Source organism: Trichosurus vulpecula, chromosome 1 (assembly GCF_011100635.1).
Source record: "Trichosurus vulpecula isolate mTriVul1 chromosome 1, mTriVul1.pri, whole genome shotgun sequence".
Taxonomy (NCBI): domain Eukaryota; kingdom Metazoa; phylum Chordata; class Mammalia; order Diprotodontia; family Phalangeridae; genus Trichosurus; species Trichosurus vulpecula.
In genome coordinates this window covers 100,226,818-100,244,560 of record NC_050573.1, presented here as the reverse complement: position 1 = coordinate 100,244,560, position 17,743 = coordinate 100,226,818, and the positions used below count along the sequence as shown (strand labels likewise).

General features: G+C 39.6%; 1 protein-coding gene across 1 annotated transcript in view; it reads right to left on the bottom strand.

The window, feature by feature from the left end:
- The window catches only part of ZFAT (zinc finger and AT-hook domain containing), a 304,336-nt gene extending 287,111 nt beyond the window's left edge, over window positions 1-17,225 (bottom strand). The window contains exon 1 of the mRNA XM_036741178.1: window positions 16,985-17,225. Within this exon, the coding sequence (XP_036597073.1) occupies window positions 16,985-17,003 (19 nt within the window). The 5' untranslated portion in view covers window positions 17,004-17,225. The remainder of the gene's footprint in view (window positions 1-16,984) is intronic.
- Between the last annotated feature and the right edge of the window lie 518 nt (window positions 17,226-17,743).

Below are 17,743 nucleotides of genomic sequence, written 5' to 3'. Positions count from 1 at the left end.
GAATATATGTTTCTCAAGGGCAAGAACTATTTCCTTTTTGTCTTTGCAAAACTGGGACCTCTAGAAGGGTACTCAGCATGTGCCCTTTAGGGCACATAGTAGGCACTTAACAAATTTTGCTAAACTAATTTAAGAACAGTATCAGAGAATCTAAAGTTCTAACAAACAATCTATAGCTGAAGCAGGAGCTAGGCAGGAATAGATTCACCACTTGGGGTATAATGTTAAGACATAGTAGAAGGAAAAAAAGAAGTAAATTAATTATAACATTTGAGGTGGAAAAGACCTTCATCATCACCTTGTCCAATCTACTCCCAACATGCTAGATTAACACTTTGTTTTTGTTAAATTTTTTAATTAATTTAGTTTTAGTTTGCAACATTCACTTTTATAAGACTTTTGAGTTCTATATTTCCCCCCACCCTCCTGCCCAAGATGGCATGAAGTCTGATACAGGCTATACATATACAATCATATTAAACATGTTTCCACATTAGTTGTGTTGTGAAAGAAGAATCAGAACAAAAGGGAAAACCACAAGAAAGAAAAAAACAAAACACAACAACAACAACAACAAAAGAGAAAATAGTATGCTACAATCTGTATTCAGACTCCATAGTTCTTTCTCTGGATATAGACAGCATTTTCCATCATGAGTCTTTAGGAATTGACTTAGATCTGAGAAGATCTGCTGAGAAGAGCTGAGTCTATCAAGGTTGGTCAGTGCACAATGTTGCTGTTACTACGTACAATGTTCTGGTTCTGCTCATTTCACTCAGCATCAGTTCATGCAAGTCTTTCCAGGTTTTTCTGAAATCTGCCTGCTCCTCATTTCTTATAGAACAATAGTATTCCATTACATTCATATACCACAACTTATTTACCCATTCCCCAACTGGTGAGCATCCGCTCAATTTCCAATTTTTAGCCACCACAAAAAAGAGCTGCTATAAATATTTTTGTATGTGTGGGTCAATTTCCCAATTTTATGATCTCTTTGGGATACAGATCTAGTGGTGGCATTGCTGGATCAAAGGGTATGCACAGTTGGGTATAGTTGCAATTGCTCTCCAGAATGGTTTGGATCCATTCACAACTCCACCAACAATGCATAGTGTTCCAATTTTCCCTATCTTCTCCAACATTTATCATCTTCCTGTTTTGTCATGCCAATATGACAGGTATGATATGGTACCTCAGAGTTGTTTTAATTTCCATTTCTCTGATCAATACTAATTTAGGGCATTTTTTCACATGATTATAGATAGCTTTAATTTCTTCATCTGAAAACTGCCTGTTCATAACCTCTGACCATTTATCAATTGGGAATAATTTGTATTCTTATAAGTTTGACTCAATTCTCTATGTATTTTACAGATGAGGCCTTTATCAGACACTGGCTGTAAAAACTGTTTCCCAGGTTTCTGCTTCCCTTCCAATCTTCGCTGCATTGGCTTTGTTTGTGCAAAACCTTTTTAATTTAATGTAATTAAAATTATCCATTTTGCATTTCATAATGTTCTCTGTCTCTTCTTTGACCATAAATTCTTCTGTTCCTCACAGATCTGACAGGTAAACTACTCCCTGATCTCCTAATTTGCTTGTAGTATCACCCTTTATGTCTTAGTCATGTACCCATTTTGACCTTTTCTTGGTATACAGTGTAAGATATTGATCTATGCCTGCTTCCTACAATATTATTTTCCAGTTTTCTCAGCAGTTTTTGTCAAATAGTGAGTTTTTATCCCATAATGCTAGTCTTTGGGTTTATCAAATAGCAGATTACTATAGTCATTGACTACTATGTCTTGTGTACCTAATCTATTCCACTGATCTACCACTCTATTTCTTACCCAGTACCAAGCAGTTTGATGTTTGCTGCTTTACAATACAGTTTTAGATCTAGTATAGCTAGGCCACCTTCCCTAGCATTTCTTTTCATTAATTCCCTTGATATTCTGGACCTTTCGTTCTTCCAAATAAATTTCTTTATTATCTTTTTTCTAGCTCTATAAAATAATTCTTTGGTAGTTTGATTGGTATGGCACCAAGTAAGTAAATTAATTTAGGTAGAATTGTCATTTTTATTATATTAGCTAGGCTTACCCATGAGCAATTGACATTTTTCCCATTATTTAGATCTGAGTTTATATAATTGTGTTCATAGAGTTCCTGGGTTTGTCTTGTCAGGTAGACTCCCAAATATTTTATATTGCCTACAGTTACTTTAAGTGGAATTTCTCTTTCTATCTCTTGCTGCTGGGCTTTGCTAGTAACGTATATGATATGCTGATGATTTATGCGGGTTTATTCTATATCCTGCAACTTTGTGAAAGTTGTTAATTATTTCAAATATTTTTAGTTGATTCTCTTAGGATTCTCTAAGTATACCATCATATCATCTGCAAAGAGTTTTAACTTTGTTTCTTCACTGCCTATTCTAATTCCTTCAACTTCTTTTTCTTCTCTTTTTTGCTAGATTATCTCTTATTATTTCTGGATTAACACGCATGGATTAACATCATGTCCAAGAAGTCATTATCCAGCCTCTCCTTGCTAAACATTCCAATGTTATATTTGCTGCCTCATAAGGTGGTCCATTCCACATGTAGAGAGCACACAGAGATCTCTACTAGGAACTACTATAGAGCTCTGCCTTTGGCTTTTCCTCATTCAACATATTTATGAGTGCCTCAAAAAAAATTCATAGAAAAAATACTTACCAAATTTACCAAGGATTCAAAGCTCAGGGGGATAGCCAATATAGAATATAAGATAGTTTGAAAAGGAAGAGAGTCACTAAGAAAGTACCTGGCATATAGTAAGACCTTAACAAATGCATCATGATGATTAATTTATTAATTGAAACTATATGGAAGACATGGTTCTAGGTGCTAGAGATATAAAGACAAAAACTGAACAGATGGGGGATGGGACTGTCTCATAGGACACATAAGTTAACACAAAGTAATTACTTGGAGGAGGAAGAGATTAACACTTGGAAGATAACCAGGAATAGGCTCATAAGGGAGGTAAGATTTAAGTTGAGCTTTGAAAGAAACTAGGTATTCAGAGGCAGAGATAAGGAAGAAGTACATTCCAGGCATGAGGAACAATATGCAAAGGTGTGGAGACGATGTCTGTGAGATACAAAATATACACCATGGTCAGTGCCTGGAATCTCAGTCTGCCTTCTACTGCTAATAATGACCACTTCTGTTTGAGTGTTTTAATATTTATAAATTCTTCCACATATGTTAAAATAAAGTTAATCTCACTAGGTCACTAAACAGCTTAAATAACTTAACCATTTTATGAGAGGGATAGGGGGGAGGCAGGGTTGCTGGTTTTGAGCAAACAAAACACATACCAAGGAAAGAGAGGAAAAAAAAATGGTACTCAGAATCACAGGAATTAGGGCTGGAAAGGACCTTGAATATTATTTAGTCAAACCTCTTCATTTTGTGGATAAGGAAACAGGACCAGTAGGTTTAAAGGCCTTACTAAAGTACTAAGGGTATTAAGTCACAAAGCCACATTTTAAACTCCAGAAAGCTAATGTAATTGTCGGCTACAAAGAGAAGGGAAAACAAACACAAGCAGAGGCACAGGATTGCACTTGTCGGACCACATCTGTGATGCTGAGTTCACTTCTAGCTGCCATTTCTTAGGAGAAATGTTGGTAAGTTGGAGCAGAAGCTGGCCCACTTCACCTGTGGGCCATTGTTTTCGAATTCCTGAGTTGGAGAGAGTGTTCCAAATAGGTCAACCAGGTGTTGCAACAATTCTGCTAACAGCTGTTGTAGGGGTGAAAGACCAACACAAGCCCAACAACAAGAATGCTTCCAGCACAAGTTCTTTTGATCTGCTTTACTAAGGAAAGTAAATTTAAGGGGTTAACAACCTTACTTTAATCCAACACATAAACTCACTTAGTTCAGGAGGAAAAGCCAGAAGCCTGAACTTGAGAGCAAATACAAACAAATTACAAACATACACAATATAAACAGACCAGATCACAATTCACAGTTACCAAAAACCATCGACATCTGGGTTGACAAAACAGGAGGCTCTTAGAGCAGCTGCCCAGAGTCCCATACCGACACTCCTCTGGGAGTGAGAGCCTCAAGTAAATAGCTCTGTTCTCTCTTTTTATACAGTCTTTGGACATCATCAAACATCATCTGAGTGACCAGAACTTAGGCTCATACTATTTGCTCTGGTCTTAGCAACTCCCCTTAGGGCCCTGGGGTCTTCACACCTCTCTCAAACTAGTGAACTATTTTGCTAACCAGTCTGGGGCTTTGCACCTAGTAGTAAAAGGGTATGGGCATAGGGTTTAGCACCTAGTAAGACTCAATCAAAGAGACTTAATTAATTTAGTGTTCTAAAACAGTAAAAAGGTCCCACTTTAATTAATATTACACCAGGATCATAAAGGCCTTCAAGAAAATGCCTTATGAAGACTGATTATACATACTGGTAGCATTTTATCTACAGAAGAGAAGACAAAGGGTAAACATTATAATTTTCTGGATTTTGAAGAGCTCTCTCATACATGAGGGATTAGAATTGTTCTGATTGTCTGAAGAGCCTAGAACTAAGAGTAATGGGTAGAAGTGCAAAAAAGCAAATTAAGACATGATAGAAGGAAAACATTCCTAAGAATTAGAGCTATCCAAATTGGATCCCACAGTGGAATAAAGGCTTTTAAACTACTTATCAGGTATTACAGAGGGAATTCTTTTTCAGGAATAGGTTGGTCTAGGTCTTCTGAAGTCCCTTCCAAAGCTGAGATTCTGTAATACAAGGCAGAATTAAGATTCAAAGAATCATTGATTTGGGTTTAGAAAGGATCTGAAAGGTAAATCAGCCTAATTTCCCGTCACAAGATTGCTATGAGAGATGGGTAAAAGTTAGGGAAAGTTAGGTTTCCACAGAAGAGTTAATTGAGTTCCACAGAATAATTAAGTGTCAGCTTGAACAAAGAAGTAAAGATTAACCAGTGTGAGGGTCCCCAGCCAATGGGAATAAAGTTTGCAGTTTTGCAGAAACCAGTTTCAGAATGTGAGGAAAACTGGTGTAAACTGGCCAGATAACTGTCAGGGTTGAAGAGGAAACTGGGTCAAATGGCTACCACGCATGCTTAATTGGCTAAATGAAATCACCTCACACACCCACAGGGAGGAATTTTCCGCCACTTTTGAACATGGGACGTAGGTTGAGGAGGGGGGAATATGCCAAGGAGTTGCATGTTGGGGGCGTATATGGCAGATTGTGACCTAGAAGGGAGGAGACCAATCCATTTGCTGAAGGTAGGTACATCCATCTATGTCAGTCTAACAGAATAAAGTTGGTCTCACTTCTGTACTCCCCACTCCCTCTTCCTAAGGAAGGGTGGAGTCAGCTCCTGCTCTGGAATGTTCACCAATTTCTTTGAATTCCTCAATAATAATTAATTGCCCTTGATACCTGAATTTCAGTGTCAAGCATATTTCTAACTCTGCCAACAAGTGCTCATCTATCCTATGCTTGAACACCACTAGTTAGGGGGAATATTACTTCCTAAAACAGGCCATTCCATTTTTAGACAGCAAACTTTAACTAAGAGCAACAAAATAACTCTCAAAAAAACTTGAAGATAAATGTAAGAAACACAAATGAGATTAAAATTTTAAAGGTCTATTTTATGTATCATTAGATCTGAAATGGTATTAGTTATAAAGTGTCCTAAATATTATCCTACCCCTCCTGAAATACTTTAAGTTCAGTTCTAATCAATTCTTTCTCTCTCTGTGTCTGTCTCTCTGTCTGTCTGTCTGTCTGTGTCTCTCTCTCTCTCTCTCTCTCACACACACACACACACAGCATCATGGCTCAGCACTTCTCCAATGTTCGGATCTGGTTGGATGGATTTTTGCCTTTCTAAGATATAGACAACAGATCCTCTCTTTTTTTCAAAGTAAGACTTCTGATGTCGCTTATCTCTAGCTAGACAGAAGCCGAGTATAAGAAGGTGAGACTCCTGAGAAGCAGACAGGTAACACCACTTCTCCTTTTTCTAACGTCAGTGCTATCTTTAGCTCTCCTCCTCAGTCTCAGCAAGCACCTTTAGGGAGGACCTACTCAGGGCCACTCCTGGTGCTGGTGCCAGCTTCTTCCCCCCATGCTCTACCACCCAGAAGAACTCCAGGTATTCTGCAGGCTTCCCAAAAGCGACTAATCTCAGAAAACCCTCTGGTAACTGGAGGTTTCAAATCTCCTCCATCTCAGGTCTCAGCCTCTGCAAGCAGCTCAGTTCAGGCCAGTCAAGCCCAGCCTAGCCTAATCTCCTCAAATCCCTATTATAGGCTCAGATTCCTGTAAAGATGTGTTAAGCTTTTATGGTCTGAATTATGACTTCCCAGGAACATTTTTTTAATTAATAATATTTTGCTTTGAAAAGTTACCCCTCCGTAAACATCATCTTGTACCTAGCGCACTGCTTTGTATGAAAATAAGTACTTAAGAAATGATTAATTGAATTGTATCTGTTTTGAAAATGTTGTTTTCCTCTACCAATAGTGAAGAAATTCCTTCAATCAATGCTGATCCAAAACTGTTCTGCAACATAGTCTTAAAGTATTGTCCTGGGTACCAAGAGGGCCTGGCCACTCAGTATATGTCAGAGACAAGACTTGCACTCAAGGGCAAAGGTCTTTCTCTATTCATGATGCTATGCTGCCTCACTTTTACTTAAGAATAAGTAAAATTTAACTTTTTACTTAAGAAATTTTCTTTTCATTTTTTTTTGGAGGCAACTGGATTATATGACTTGCCCAGGGTCACACAGCTATTGTGTTTGAGGCCACATTTGAACTCAGGTCCTCCTGACTCCCGGGCTGGTACTCTATCTACTATACCACCTAGCTGCCCCACTATTTAGTAAATTTTCGAAAGGAAATCATGTTGATTTAATGGTAATCGGTTTAACAAATAACTTTATTGACATACATAATTGCTTTTTATTGGTTTCTAGCACTGTGGAGAAATTTAACAAACTCTTATAAGACATCTAACCCAACCTCCTTCCTACCCAACAGGGAATATCCTTCAAATTACTCATACTGGAAGGAGTACTAGCTCCGGAATCAGTCAATTCCCCAGTCAAAAAGAGGTCAGCACCCACCTCTGCTACTATCCGTGTGGTCTTGAGCAAGTCACTTAACTTCTCTTGACCTTAGTTTCTCCTTCAGTAAAATAAGTAGGTTAGATGACCTGGTGTCTGAGTTCTTTCCAACTCCAGTCCTATTATCCAATAAACAACCCTCTGAGGTTGCCAGTTTCTGCTTGAACAATTCCAGTAAAGGTCAACTTACCATATCCTAATGTCAAACAGCTCCAATTATCAGGAAGTTCTCCCTTTTGGGGTAATAAATTTACCCCCCTATAATTCCCAATTTAGCGCTACTAATTCTACCTTATGGGGCCAAGAATAAATGGAATCCTCCGTTCTACATGACAGGTCTTTAAATATTTGAAGATAGTGACTAGGTCAGTGAAAAGGTGGGAGAAAGAACTGAGGAGTAGAAGGACTGAAGGCCATAATGAGAACAAAGAAGAGGGTAAGGGGTAATAAAGCAGAGGGAAAGATGAAATGATAATGTGTTACTGTCAAATAAAGGAATTTCAGAGTTCATGAAAATGGAAGTAAAACAAACACACATGGGTAATGGGAAGAGAAGGGTATAATGATCTCTATGTATAGCTGAGGTGGACTGGAATCTACCCAGGTCATGGGAACTGAGTAGATTAAAGAGGCAAGAAGTTGGAGTCCCTGTTTGCAGTTGTTCAGTCATGTCAGTCATGTCCATCTCTGTGTGACCCCATTTGGGGGCTTTCTTGGCAAAGATCCTGAAGTGGTTTGCCATTTTTTTCTCCAGATTATTTTACAGAGGAAGAAACTGAGGCAAACAGGATTATTAAGTGATGTGCCAAGGTCACAGAGCTAATAAGAGTCTGAGGCCAGATTTGAACTCAGGAAGATGAATCTTCTTGACTCCAGACCTGGTGCTCAATCTACTGAACCACCTAGCTGCCCCTTAGAATCCTTGAGGAAACATCAACATGTATGCTGACTCTCTCATTATGATGTGAGTTCCATTTTTGCTTTTCTTTGAATCCCTAGTTCTTAGCACTGTGCCTAGCACGGATTAAGCATTTCTGGTTGCCACCTACCTAGTCTAGGCAAACTACTTGACCTCTCTGCACTTCCAGGTAATCTAAGGCTCTGTAAATTACAGGGGAGTGGAAATTCCCTACAGGGATGAAACGACCGTCCGTATTCACCACTCCATGCCCACCCACTCACCCCTCACCACCCCCATGCCCTAATAAAAAAAAAATCTACCTAAATAGAACCAGTTAGCAATTGAGGTCACTCTAAAGATCCACTAGGGGGAGATAAGGGGTAAATTTTCATTCAGTTTATACAACTGAATAAATGATTTTAACACTTCGTAATTTTAAATTCAAAGTTGGGAGATAACATAGGAAGCTTTATCAGGTTCAGACTAATTCATGCATTAATTGGAGGAAAAATTAGAAACATTCCTGAACATTTACCTGAACATGAAGAAACATCAATCATTCTGCCTGCTCTAAAGAAGCAGCACTGACTTAAGTAACACAACACTTTATTTTTTTTTAATTAACACGAGTCTTTAAATGCTCACATGATGAACATTAAATATTTTTAAAAAATAGAAAACAGGAAAGATTCTTCTCAGATATCCTCTATACATCTAGAAAATGGGAGATATCTGGAAAATAAAATAACCTGAATATCATGAAAATCATGGACCTGATGCCAGCACCCTGTTAGTTCACGTTAGATGAAAGGAAATAGTCACTGAATGTTTAAGAAAAGGAGGTTTACTTGGCCTTAACATACTATACAGCAAGGATACAAGGGCACTTAGCTTCCAAAGACATGGCCCCCTCCCCCTCACACCATCCCCATCTTCATAAAGAACTGCACCTCATCAGGGTACAGTGGTCCTCAGAAATCCACCAAGTCAAAGGGGCCTGAAACCACATAGGACTTTTCATGCCCTTAGGTAACCAGGAAGCTATGGTCAAGGAAGTCAGGGGTCAATCAGGCACCAATAACAGCCCCTTTAACTTTAGGGGAAAATTATTTTCTGGGGGCTGGGGAAGCCTCATGGATATCGGTCCTATCACGCCTGATATTTTAATATATAACATCCTGGGAGATAAATGGTTCCCAGTAAATGTGTCCCAGTCAAAAAAAATGTATAGTAATAGTTCTAATGTATGTCTCAGAGGCTCTACCTCTACACTAATTCACAATATCACTTCAGGTAGGCAACTTAAACTCTCTACACCTCATCTTCTGTAATGAGCTAATTAGATCATCTCCAAGTTCCAAAATTTTGCTTCTAATCTCTCGTTATAACATTATTTCAGTGCATTTTAGAAACTAACCCTTTAGAAGGTACAGCTGTTCTGTCCCACAGATGAGGAAAAACAAGTTTGGAAGGATCAACTGACCCAACATGCAAACAGAGCCAGAAATACAACCTAAGCCTCTGCAGCGGTTAACAGGGAAATTATTAATTTTTGTGGCTCCAGAGCACAAAACTAAGCCAGTGGGTGGAAAATATAAATAAGAGAGAGCTTCTGAAATAAAGGTTATTCAAAAAATTTAATGCAAATGCAAAAATTACAAAAGCCAGCAGCTATGTGGGGAAATCCAGCTGGAGAGACCACCCATCTCCTCAGTTCCCCATGGCTACTTCCATTTCCACTGACATGAGATTGAAGCCAAGTGGTTCCATTGGCTTCCCCTTCTCCTTCCACGCACTAAATATGCACATACCCATTCCCCAATTGAGAAATGGTCAAAGGATATGAACAGGCAGTTTTCAGAGGAAGAAATTAAAGATATCTATAGACATATAGAAAAAATGCTCTAAATCACTATTGATTAGAGAAATGCAAATCAAAACAACTCTTAGGTACCACATCTCTCCTGTCAGATTGGCTAACATGACAAAACAAGAAAATGATAAATGCTGGAGAGGCTGTGGGAAAATTGGAACACTGTTACATTGCTGGTGGAGTTGTGAGCAGATCCAGCCATTCTGGAAAGCAATTTGGAACTATGCCCAGAGGGCTATAAAAATGTGCATAGCCTTTGGCCCAGCAATACCACTTCTAGGGCTGTATCTCAAAGAGATGACACAAGTGGGAAACGGACCTGTATGTACAAAAATATTGATACCAGCTCTTTTTGTGGTAGCAAAGAATTGGAAATCAAGGGGATGCCCATCAATTGGCGAATGACTAAACAAGTTGTGGTATATGAATGTAATAGAATACTACTGTGCTATAAGAAATGGGGAAGATACGGACTTCATAATAACCTGGAAAGAACTACCTGATATGATGCTGAGTTTGAGGAGCAGAACCAGGAGAACACTGTACACAACCACAGATATTGACTAACTCTGATAGACTTGGCTCCTCTCAGCAATACGAGGTTCAAAGACAACTCAAAAGGACTCATGATGGAAAGAGCTATCTACATTCAGAGAAATAACTATGGAGTCTGAATGCAGATTGAGGCAAACTATTTGCTCTTTTCCCTCTTTTTTTTTTTGGTTGTGTTTCTTTCTCATGATTCATTCCATTGGTCATAATTCTTCTTTATAACTTGACTATTGTGTAAATAAGTTTAATGCAAAGGTATATGTAGAAGACATATCAGATTCCATGCCATCTTGGGGTGGTGGGGAGAGGAGGGAGGGAAAGAAAATCTGGAACGCAAAAACATGCAGAACTGAGTGTTGTAAACTAAAAATAAAAAAATCTTAATTTAAAAAAAATATGGACATAGCCCCATAGTTCATCTTCAGTCCTATCTTCTTTTCTCTAAATTCTCCCTCAAAGATCTGGCTCCTCAATTTTCACTGCTCTAGCCAGTTTCATGCCAATTACTCCCAAATCTACATGTCCTAATTCTGAAGACCTCTCTCCTAAGCCAGTTCCACATTTCCAACTGCCTGCTGGACATTTCCACCTGGACATCTAATTGTTGCTTCTAAGGCAACATGTATAAAACTGAACTTACTGGTTTTTTTCCATGAGACCAGCTCTTCCTCCTAACTTCCTTATTTCTATTAATGTACCAGTATACCCTTAATTATAAGCTCAAAACTAAATTCATTTCTAAATTCATTCTCTCTCTCCCCACCATATATGCAGTCTGGTACCTGGTTCTATCAATTATTTCTTCATGTTTCTCTTATCTAGCCCCTCTTTTTCATTTCTAATGCTATAAAGAGGAACAATAAGGTAGCCACTCCAGAATAAGGACTGGGGTAGCCAAATGTAAGGAACAGGCTTAACATTTTAATTAACTCTTCTTGGAGCACTTGCTGTTCAGTCATTTTTCTGTCGTGTCCGACTCTTCATGACCCATTTGGGATTTTCTTGGCAAAGACACTGGAGTGGTTTGCTACTTCCTTCTCCAGCTCATTTCACAGATAAAGGACTAAGGCAAACAAGGTTAAGTGACTTGCCCAGGAACCACACAGCTAGTCAGTGTCTGGGGCCACATTTGAACTCGGGAAGATGAGTCTTCCTGACTTCAGCGCTGGCACTCTATTCATTGCGCCACCTAGCTGCCCACCCTGGAGCACTTGGAATGACATTTATCAGTGATAAATACACCATGAGTGACAAGGGGACAGAACAGACCAGAAGAAGGGTTAAGTCTACTTGGAAAGGTAATTAGCACATGGAAAAGAGGGGAGCATTACAAGGACTCCCCTTGCAGTACTATTTCCACTACAGCATGGTATAATGGAAGCTGATGATGATGATAGTAATAATGATCATAATCACAATTTCACAAAGCACTTTATATGCATTAGCTCATTTGACAGTGCTGGGCTTGGAATCAGGAAGGCCTACATTCAAATTCCACCTCAGACACTCACCAGCTATGAGATGGGAGGGAGTGACTTATCCTTTGAACCTCAGTATCCTCATTTGCAAAATGGGAAGAATAACCACAGCTACCTCAAAGGATTGTTGTGAAAATCAAATGAGATAATGAAAGCATTCTGTAAACCTTAAAACACTGTGTTATTTTGGCTGTTACTATTGTTAGGAAACATAAAGGAAGAAAAGAAGAAACCATTACCACGCTATTGGTCACAAATAAGTTGGTTTAGGTACATACAGTGTTTTTAAACTTACTAATAGTCTGGGATTTAGAGATAATGATCTGAGAGATTTTATAGCTGTGAAAAATGCATCTTGTTAAAATATATGTAATTGTATCTCATCGATTAATATTTCCATTCCGAATTAACACGAAAGCCATAATGTAACAGGAAGGGTTTAAAATTACTAATGAGAGTTAATCAGAATAGCAATAAAAAACTGACATTTATATGATGCTTTAAAATGTACTGTTTTACATATATTAACCCTTGTGGTCTTCACAACAATACCATGAAGTACTACAAATGCTTTCATTCCCATATTCTAGATAAGCTAACTGAGGCTTAGTGATTCTCTGCCAATGGTCACACAGGTTTGTGCTGGAAGCAATATTCAAATCTAGTACCTATCTGCAAATATATCACTCTCTCCTCTCAACCATACAGTCTCTTGTAGAAATATGACCTCTCATTTGTTAAATGTTTTTTTTAAAAAAAATAATCTTAAGTCAAGGTTTCTTCACTCAACCAAGTACAAAGGATTTCCTAAAGAAGACAGCAAATAATTTACGTGTTTCAGATAAACTCATAAATTCATTAAGGATAGTAATTGTTCTGTTTTTGTCTTTCTCTCCCTGGCACCTAGAACAGTGCCTGGCACATAGTAGATATAAATGCATGCTGCTAAAGAAGAAAAAAAAATCTTTCCATAAGCAATGTGGCTCCCCGGGAAGGTCACAAAATACAAATATACAGCAAATTCTCTTTAACAGATAAATAAATAATCTGAGTGATAATTACACCAAAGCTCTGGGGGCCCAAAGTGCCTTAAGGGATAATTCCACATAAGACAGGTCTGTCTACCTTGCAACCCTTCCCAGGCAGCTTATTCAACAGAAATATAATAAGGGTCCTCACTGTATAACGGTCTCATGTACCAATAGCACATTAACAGGGCTGGCCCTCTGTTAGGAAATGTACAATACGGGAATTGGGCTAGATGTTAAGAGAAGTAATGGAGTCTAATGGATAGATTGCACCTGATTCAAATACTCTTTCCAACATGCATAGCTGTGGAACTAGGTACAAGTAACTTAACCTTAATGAGCCTCAGTTTCCTCATCTGGAAAATGAGGATAAGATCTGTCGTATCTAACTCGGGGTTACTGTGAAGATCAACTGAAATAGTTTATATAAAGCATTTTGCAAACTTTAAGGTACTATTTCTTTTTTTTTTTGTCTACTCCTTTGACTTCATTAATGTAGAGATCTCTCAACAATGAACCTCCCTCTACCAAGAGACTGAACTGGGCCACTGATTCTGACTCGCCCAGGGTTACATGGCTAGTGTGTTTCAAAGGCATAACCTGACCTCACTTCTTAAGAAAAGTTCTCTAGCCACTACACCTCACTTCCACTCAAAGCACTATGTTAACTGCCAGTTATTATTAACATGATCTTTAAGGTTCATACTAGTTTTAAATCCAACAATTCTATGATTTCTGGGCATCTCTTTTTGCTGTCTTCTATTCTAACTAAAAATCCTTTACTCTTCACAAAATTTCATCTGTACTGTCTATTTGCTGTAAGCTCATTAAGGGTGGAGATCCATGTTTTCTCAAAATAATCATGTGGAGAGGACCTGACACAGCTGTGCACATATGAGTACTTGATTTAGTAAATGTGATTTTGAACGAATTGACCTTGTAAAGGTAAAACTACACCTGATTTGACTGAAATAATGTTTGCAGGCAATTTCTTTTTACCTTTGCGAGTGAGGATGTGGCGGGGAGGGACAGATAAACCTTCCTCAGGCTTAAAGCTATAGAAAAGTGGAATCTGATTCCTTAGATAATAGAGTTCCTTAACACTGGACATCTTCAGTTTAGATCAGAATATTATAAAGGCAATTACTACTCAGGTAAAGGTTAGGATAGAGGACCTTGAAGGTTACTGTCATTTCTAAGATTCTATAGCTTCATGAATCTTGGGAAGTGACAATATCCTGGAACTAACACTAGACCAAGAGTTATTAAACTTTTTTGGGTCAGGGATTCCTTTGGCAGTCTAGTGAAGTCTATGGATTCCCTTCTCAGAATAACTCTTTTAAATGCATAAAATATATAGGATTACAAAAGAAACATTAATAATATCAAAAAGTTAGCAAAATATTTTTTTAAATTCATTGACCCCAGATTAAGAACCCCTACATTTGAAAGAAAATCTGAGTTCTATTCCTGGCTCTGCTGTGTGGTCTTAGGCAAGTCACTTCAGATCCCATTTCCTCGTCCTGGTTCAGAGTAAATGATAGCTAAGAGCTAACATGCTATAACTCTTATTTTCTTACAAGTACGCACTTACTACATTTACTTTAAATTGCCTTCCCATACCTCACAGCTGAAAGTCAGTCAGTAAATAAACTCTATTATTAATCAAATGACTACTATGCACTACACCAAGTGCTGAGGACACAAAGAAATGCAGAAAGCAGTCCCTGCTCCCAAGGAGCTCACAGTCTAATGGGGGAGATAAAATGGAAACAACTATGTACCAACAAGCTACATAACGGATAAAATAGAGCTAATCAACAGAGGGAAGACCCTAGCATTAAGCGGAATGAGAAAAGCTTCCTATAGGAAGAGAGATTTCTCACTGATTGAAGGAAGGCAGAGAAGCCTGGAGGCAGAAATCATCACACAGCACTTTTTTACCTCTCTTAAGGTACCTAACATTCTACTAGGCATTATCTGGACCTGAGCCCCCTAATAAGACTGTAATAAAACTCATATTTCCATACAAACGTTTAGTCAGGTAGGTAGCACAAAGTATTATTTTGTCTGTTTTGCAGATGAGAAAACTGAGGTAAGGCAAAGCAAAGCCCAAAGTCACACTAGTTAACGTGCTTTGAACTCTGGTGTCCTGGCTCTACAACTCAGAGGTGAGGGGGGTAAAAATCAGGAGGAGGCAGCCAGGTGGCACAGTGTGTAGAGCCCTGGAATCAGGAACATTTGGGTTCAGATCTAGCCTCAGACACTTGCCAGCAGTGTGAGTCTGGGCAAGTCACTTAATATGATCTCAGTCTGCCTTAGTTTCCCTAACTGTAAAATGGGGGTGATAATAATAGCACCTGCTCTTACAGTATCAGTTGTGAGGTGCTTTACAAATAATAATTGTAAAGCACTTTGTAAACCTTAAATGCAATCTATCGTGTCTTTGTCATCTCTGAATCCCCCATCCACCAGCGCCTACAGCTTGGGTTGGGGCATCCTATGAGACCTCCATTTGTAGGAACAAAACATGTTTTGGGCAAGCACCTTTGACAGAACCTAGTCAGTCCTTGGTAAAGAAGCATTTAAGTTCTTACTATGCTCCGGGCACTGTGTGACTCACTGGGGATACAAAGACAAAAACAAGGTCCCTGTCCTCAAGGAGCTCACATTCTTACACGGTTATGTAACATTCAAATAACTCTCATACAGTGCATATGGGAGGGTGATCTCAGAGGGAAGGCACTGGTTATGGTTTAGAAGGGAACTAGGGCAGGTCTCTCTTTTTACAGAGAAGGAAACTGAAGGTCGAAGAAGCTCAAGGATTTTTGTCTCATCAAGTGGCTAAATTTAAATTCCGTTCAATAAAAGGTTAATGAAATAACACATCATGGGAGAGAAGGAGCCAGTCACTAGACACAGAGTAGCAGGGAAATTGTTAAGACTAGAATCAGGAGTCTCTTCCCCAGAGCCTCTGTTTCCTCACCTGTAAAACGGGAAAGACAGTGCTTGCACTCTCTATATCACCGCACCATTGTGAGGAAAAAACCCTTTTGTAAATGAGCTGTGACTTTTTTTTCCCCAAGATTTGCCAGGTAACCACATAACCGTTCTGGGAAGAAGTTGCTAGTATTACCATCCCCATTTTTCGGATAGAAAACTGAGGCAAATGGAGTTTAAGTGGCTTGCCCAGGGTCACATATCTTGTAAATATCAGTGGCTGGATTTGAACTCAGGCCTTCTTGACTCTAACATATAAAACTTCACTGCAATAAAATAACACAATATGGCAACATACAAAGTAATCACCGCCACGTGTTACTGTTATCCAGAAATGTATCCCTTAAAAAAACTCAGGCACGCACATAAAATAACAAGAGGGAAAAAAAAAATTCTTGTTTCAATATGTTTTATTTTTATTTTCTTGGCCTGAATTCTCATTAACTTTTTTACTCCTTCCACTCAAAAAAAAAAAAAAGACAAAAAAATCCAGGCACAAATTTCACTTGGCCCGGGAATCTTTGGAAGCGGCCCCCACGGCCCCCCACCTCTCCAGCTTCCCCCCACGGGTTTGCCCCAATATTTTCAGCACCACGAAGAAGAATCCGCCTGGTCCACCCTAATAGGCCCAAGAAAAGCACGTGTCGCCCCAAAACGCCAGAGCGGCCCACCCCGTTTCCATGGAAATCTAGCCTCTTCCTCCCCCCACCACCCGGCCACTGGCCATACGCACTACTTTTCTTTTTTAAGTAAGACGGCGTGATCCGTTCTGACGGACGCCTCACTCCCTGACGGCACTACATTCGCGGGTCCTCTCCCCACCCCCGCCCCATCCTCTCGCTTCACCAGGGCGGCGCGCGACAAAGAATCCATCCGCCGCCGCGACGGCCTCAGCACTTCTTCCCAACGCTACATTCCAAACGGATTCCCGAGGGCCCCACCCCCACTCATATCTTCCCCCTTCCCGTCCCCAATCCGCCTTACCGGCTGCCTGCGTCTCCATGGCAACGCCCCTTCGGAGGAAAAAAAAATAGCGTCAGGTCCCTTCCGTGCAGACTGGGAAGGCTGGACTCTCCGCTGGCGACTTGTTTTCTAATTTTATTTTTTTTTTAAAAAGAGCTGGGGAGGTTATGGCGAATCTGCGGTATCCAACATGGCGGATGGAGTCTTCGCCCTCCTCCCTTTGGGACGTTGACGCTGGCGTCTCGAGCGTCCGCTTCAGTTTAAGCCTGGGGAGGGGGGACGGGCGGGAAAGTCCCAAGAGTATTTCCGGCCAGAGACCACAGCAATGCGCATGCCTGAGCGTAGTTCCTGCTTCTGCTTCGCCGGAGTCCTTCCAGCTTCCCTGAATTCCACTAATCCGGGTTTTCACAAGCCCTGTAACAGGGTTTTATGGAGTTTTGGGGAGCTGGAAGATTAAGAGTGGGAAGTCCTCCTTCCTTCTGTACCAAACCTAAAGATTGTCCGTCTTCTTGTCCAATGGGTTACCGGTGCTTTTTTGGATGACTAAAGTAAGTTTCCATGGGAAGCAGGCTGTTTTCTCCAGGCGCCAAACTTTAAAAAATACGTGTTTTCCCCAAATCAGATGAAGATTATTCACATTTCTATAGTCCTTTAAAGTTCTTCAGGGAGTTCGCTATGGCATATAGTCACACACGCAGTAAGAATTCAGCATTTACTGGTTAAATTGCTACAGTTAGAAACCAAATCTAGTGTTCCTTCCACTAAACCAAACTTTTTACA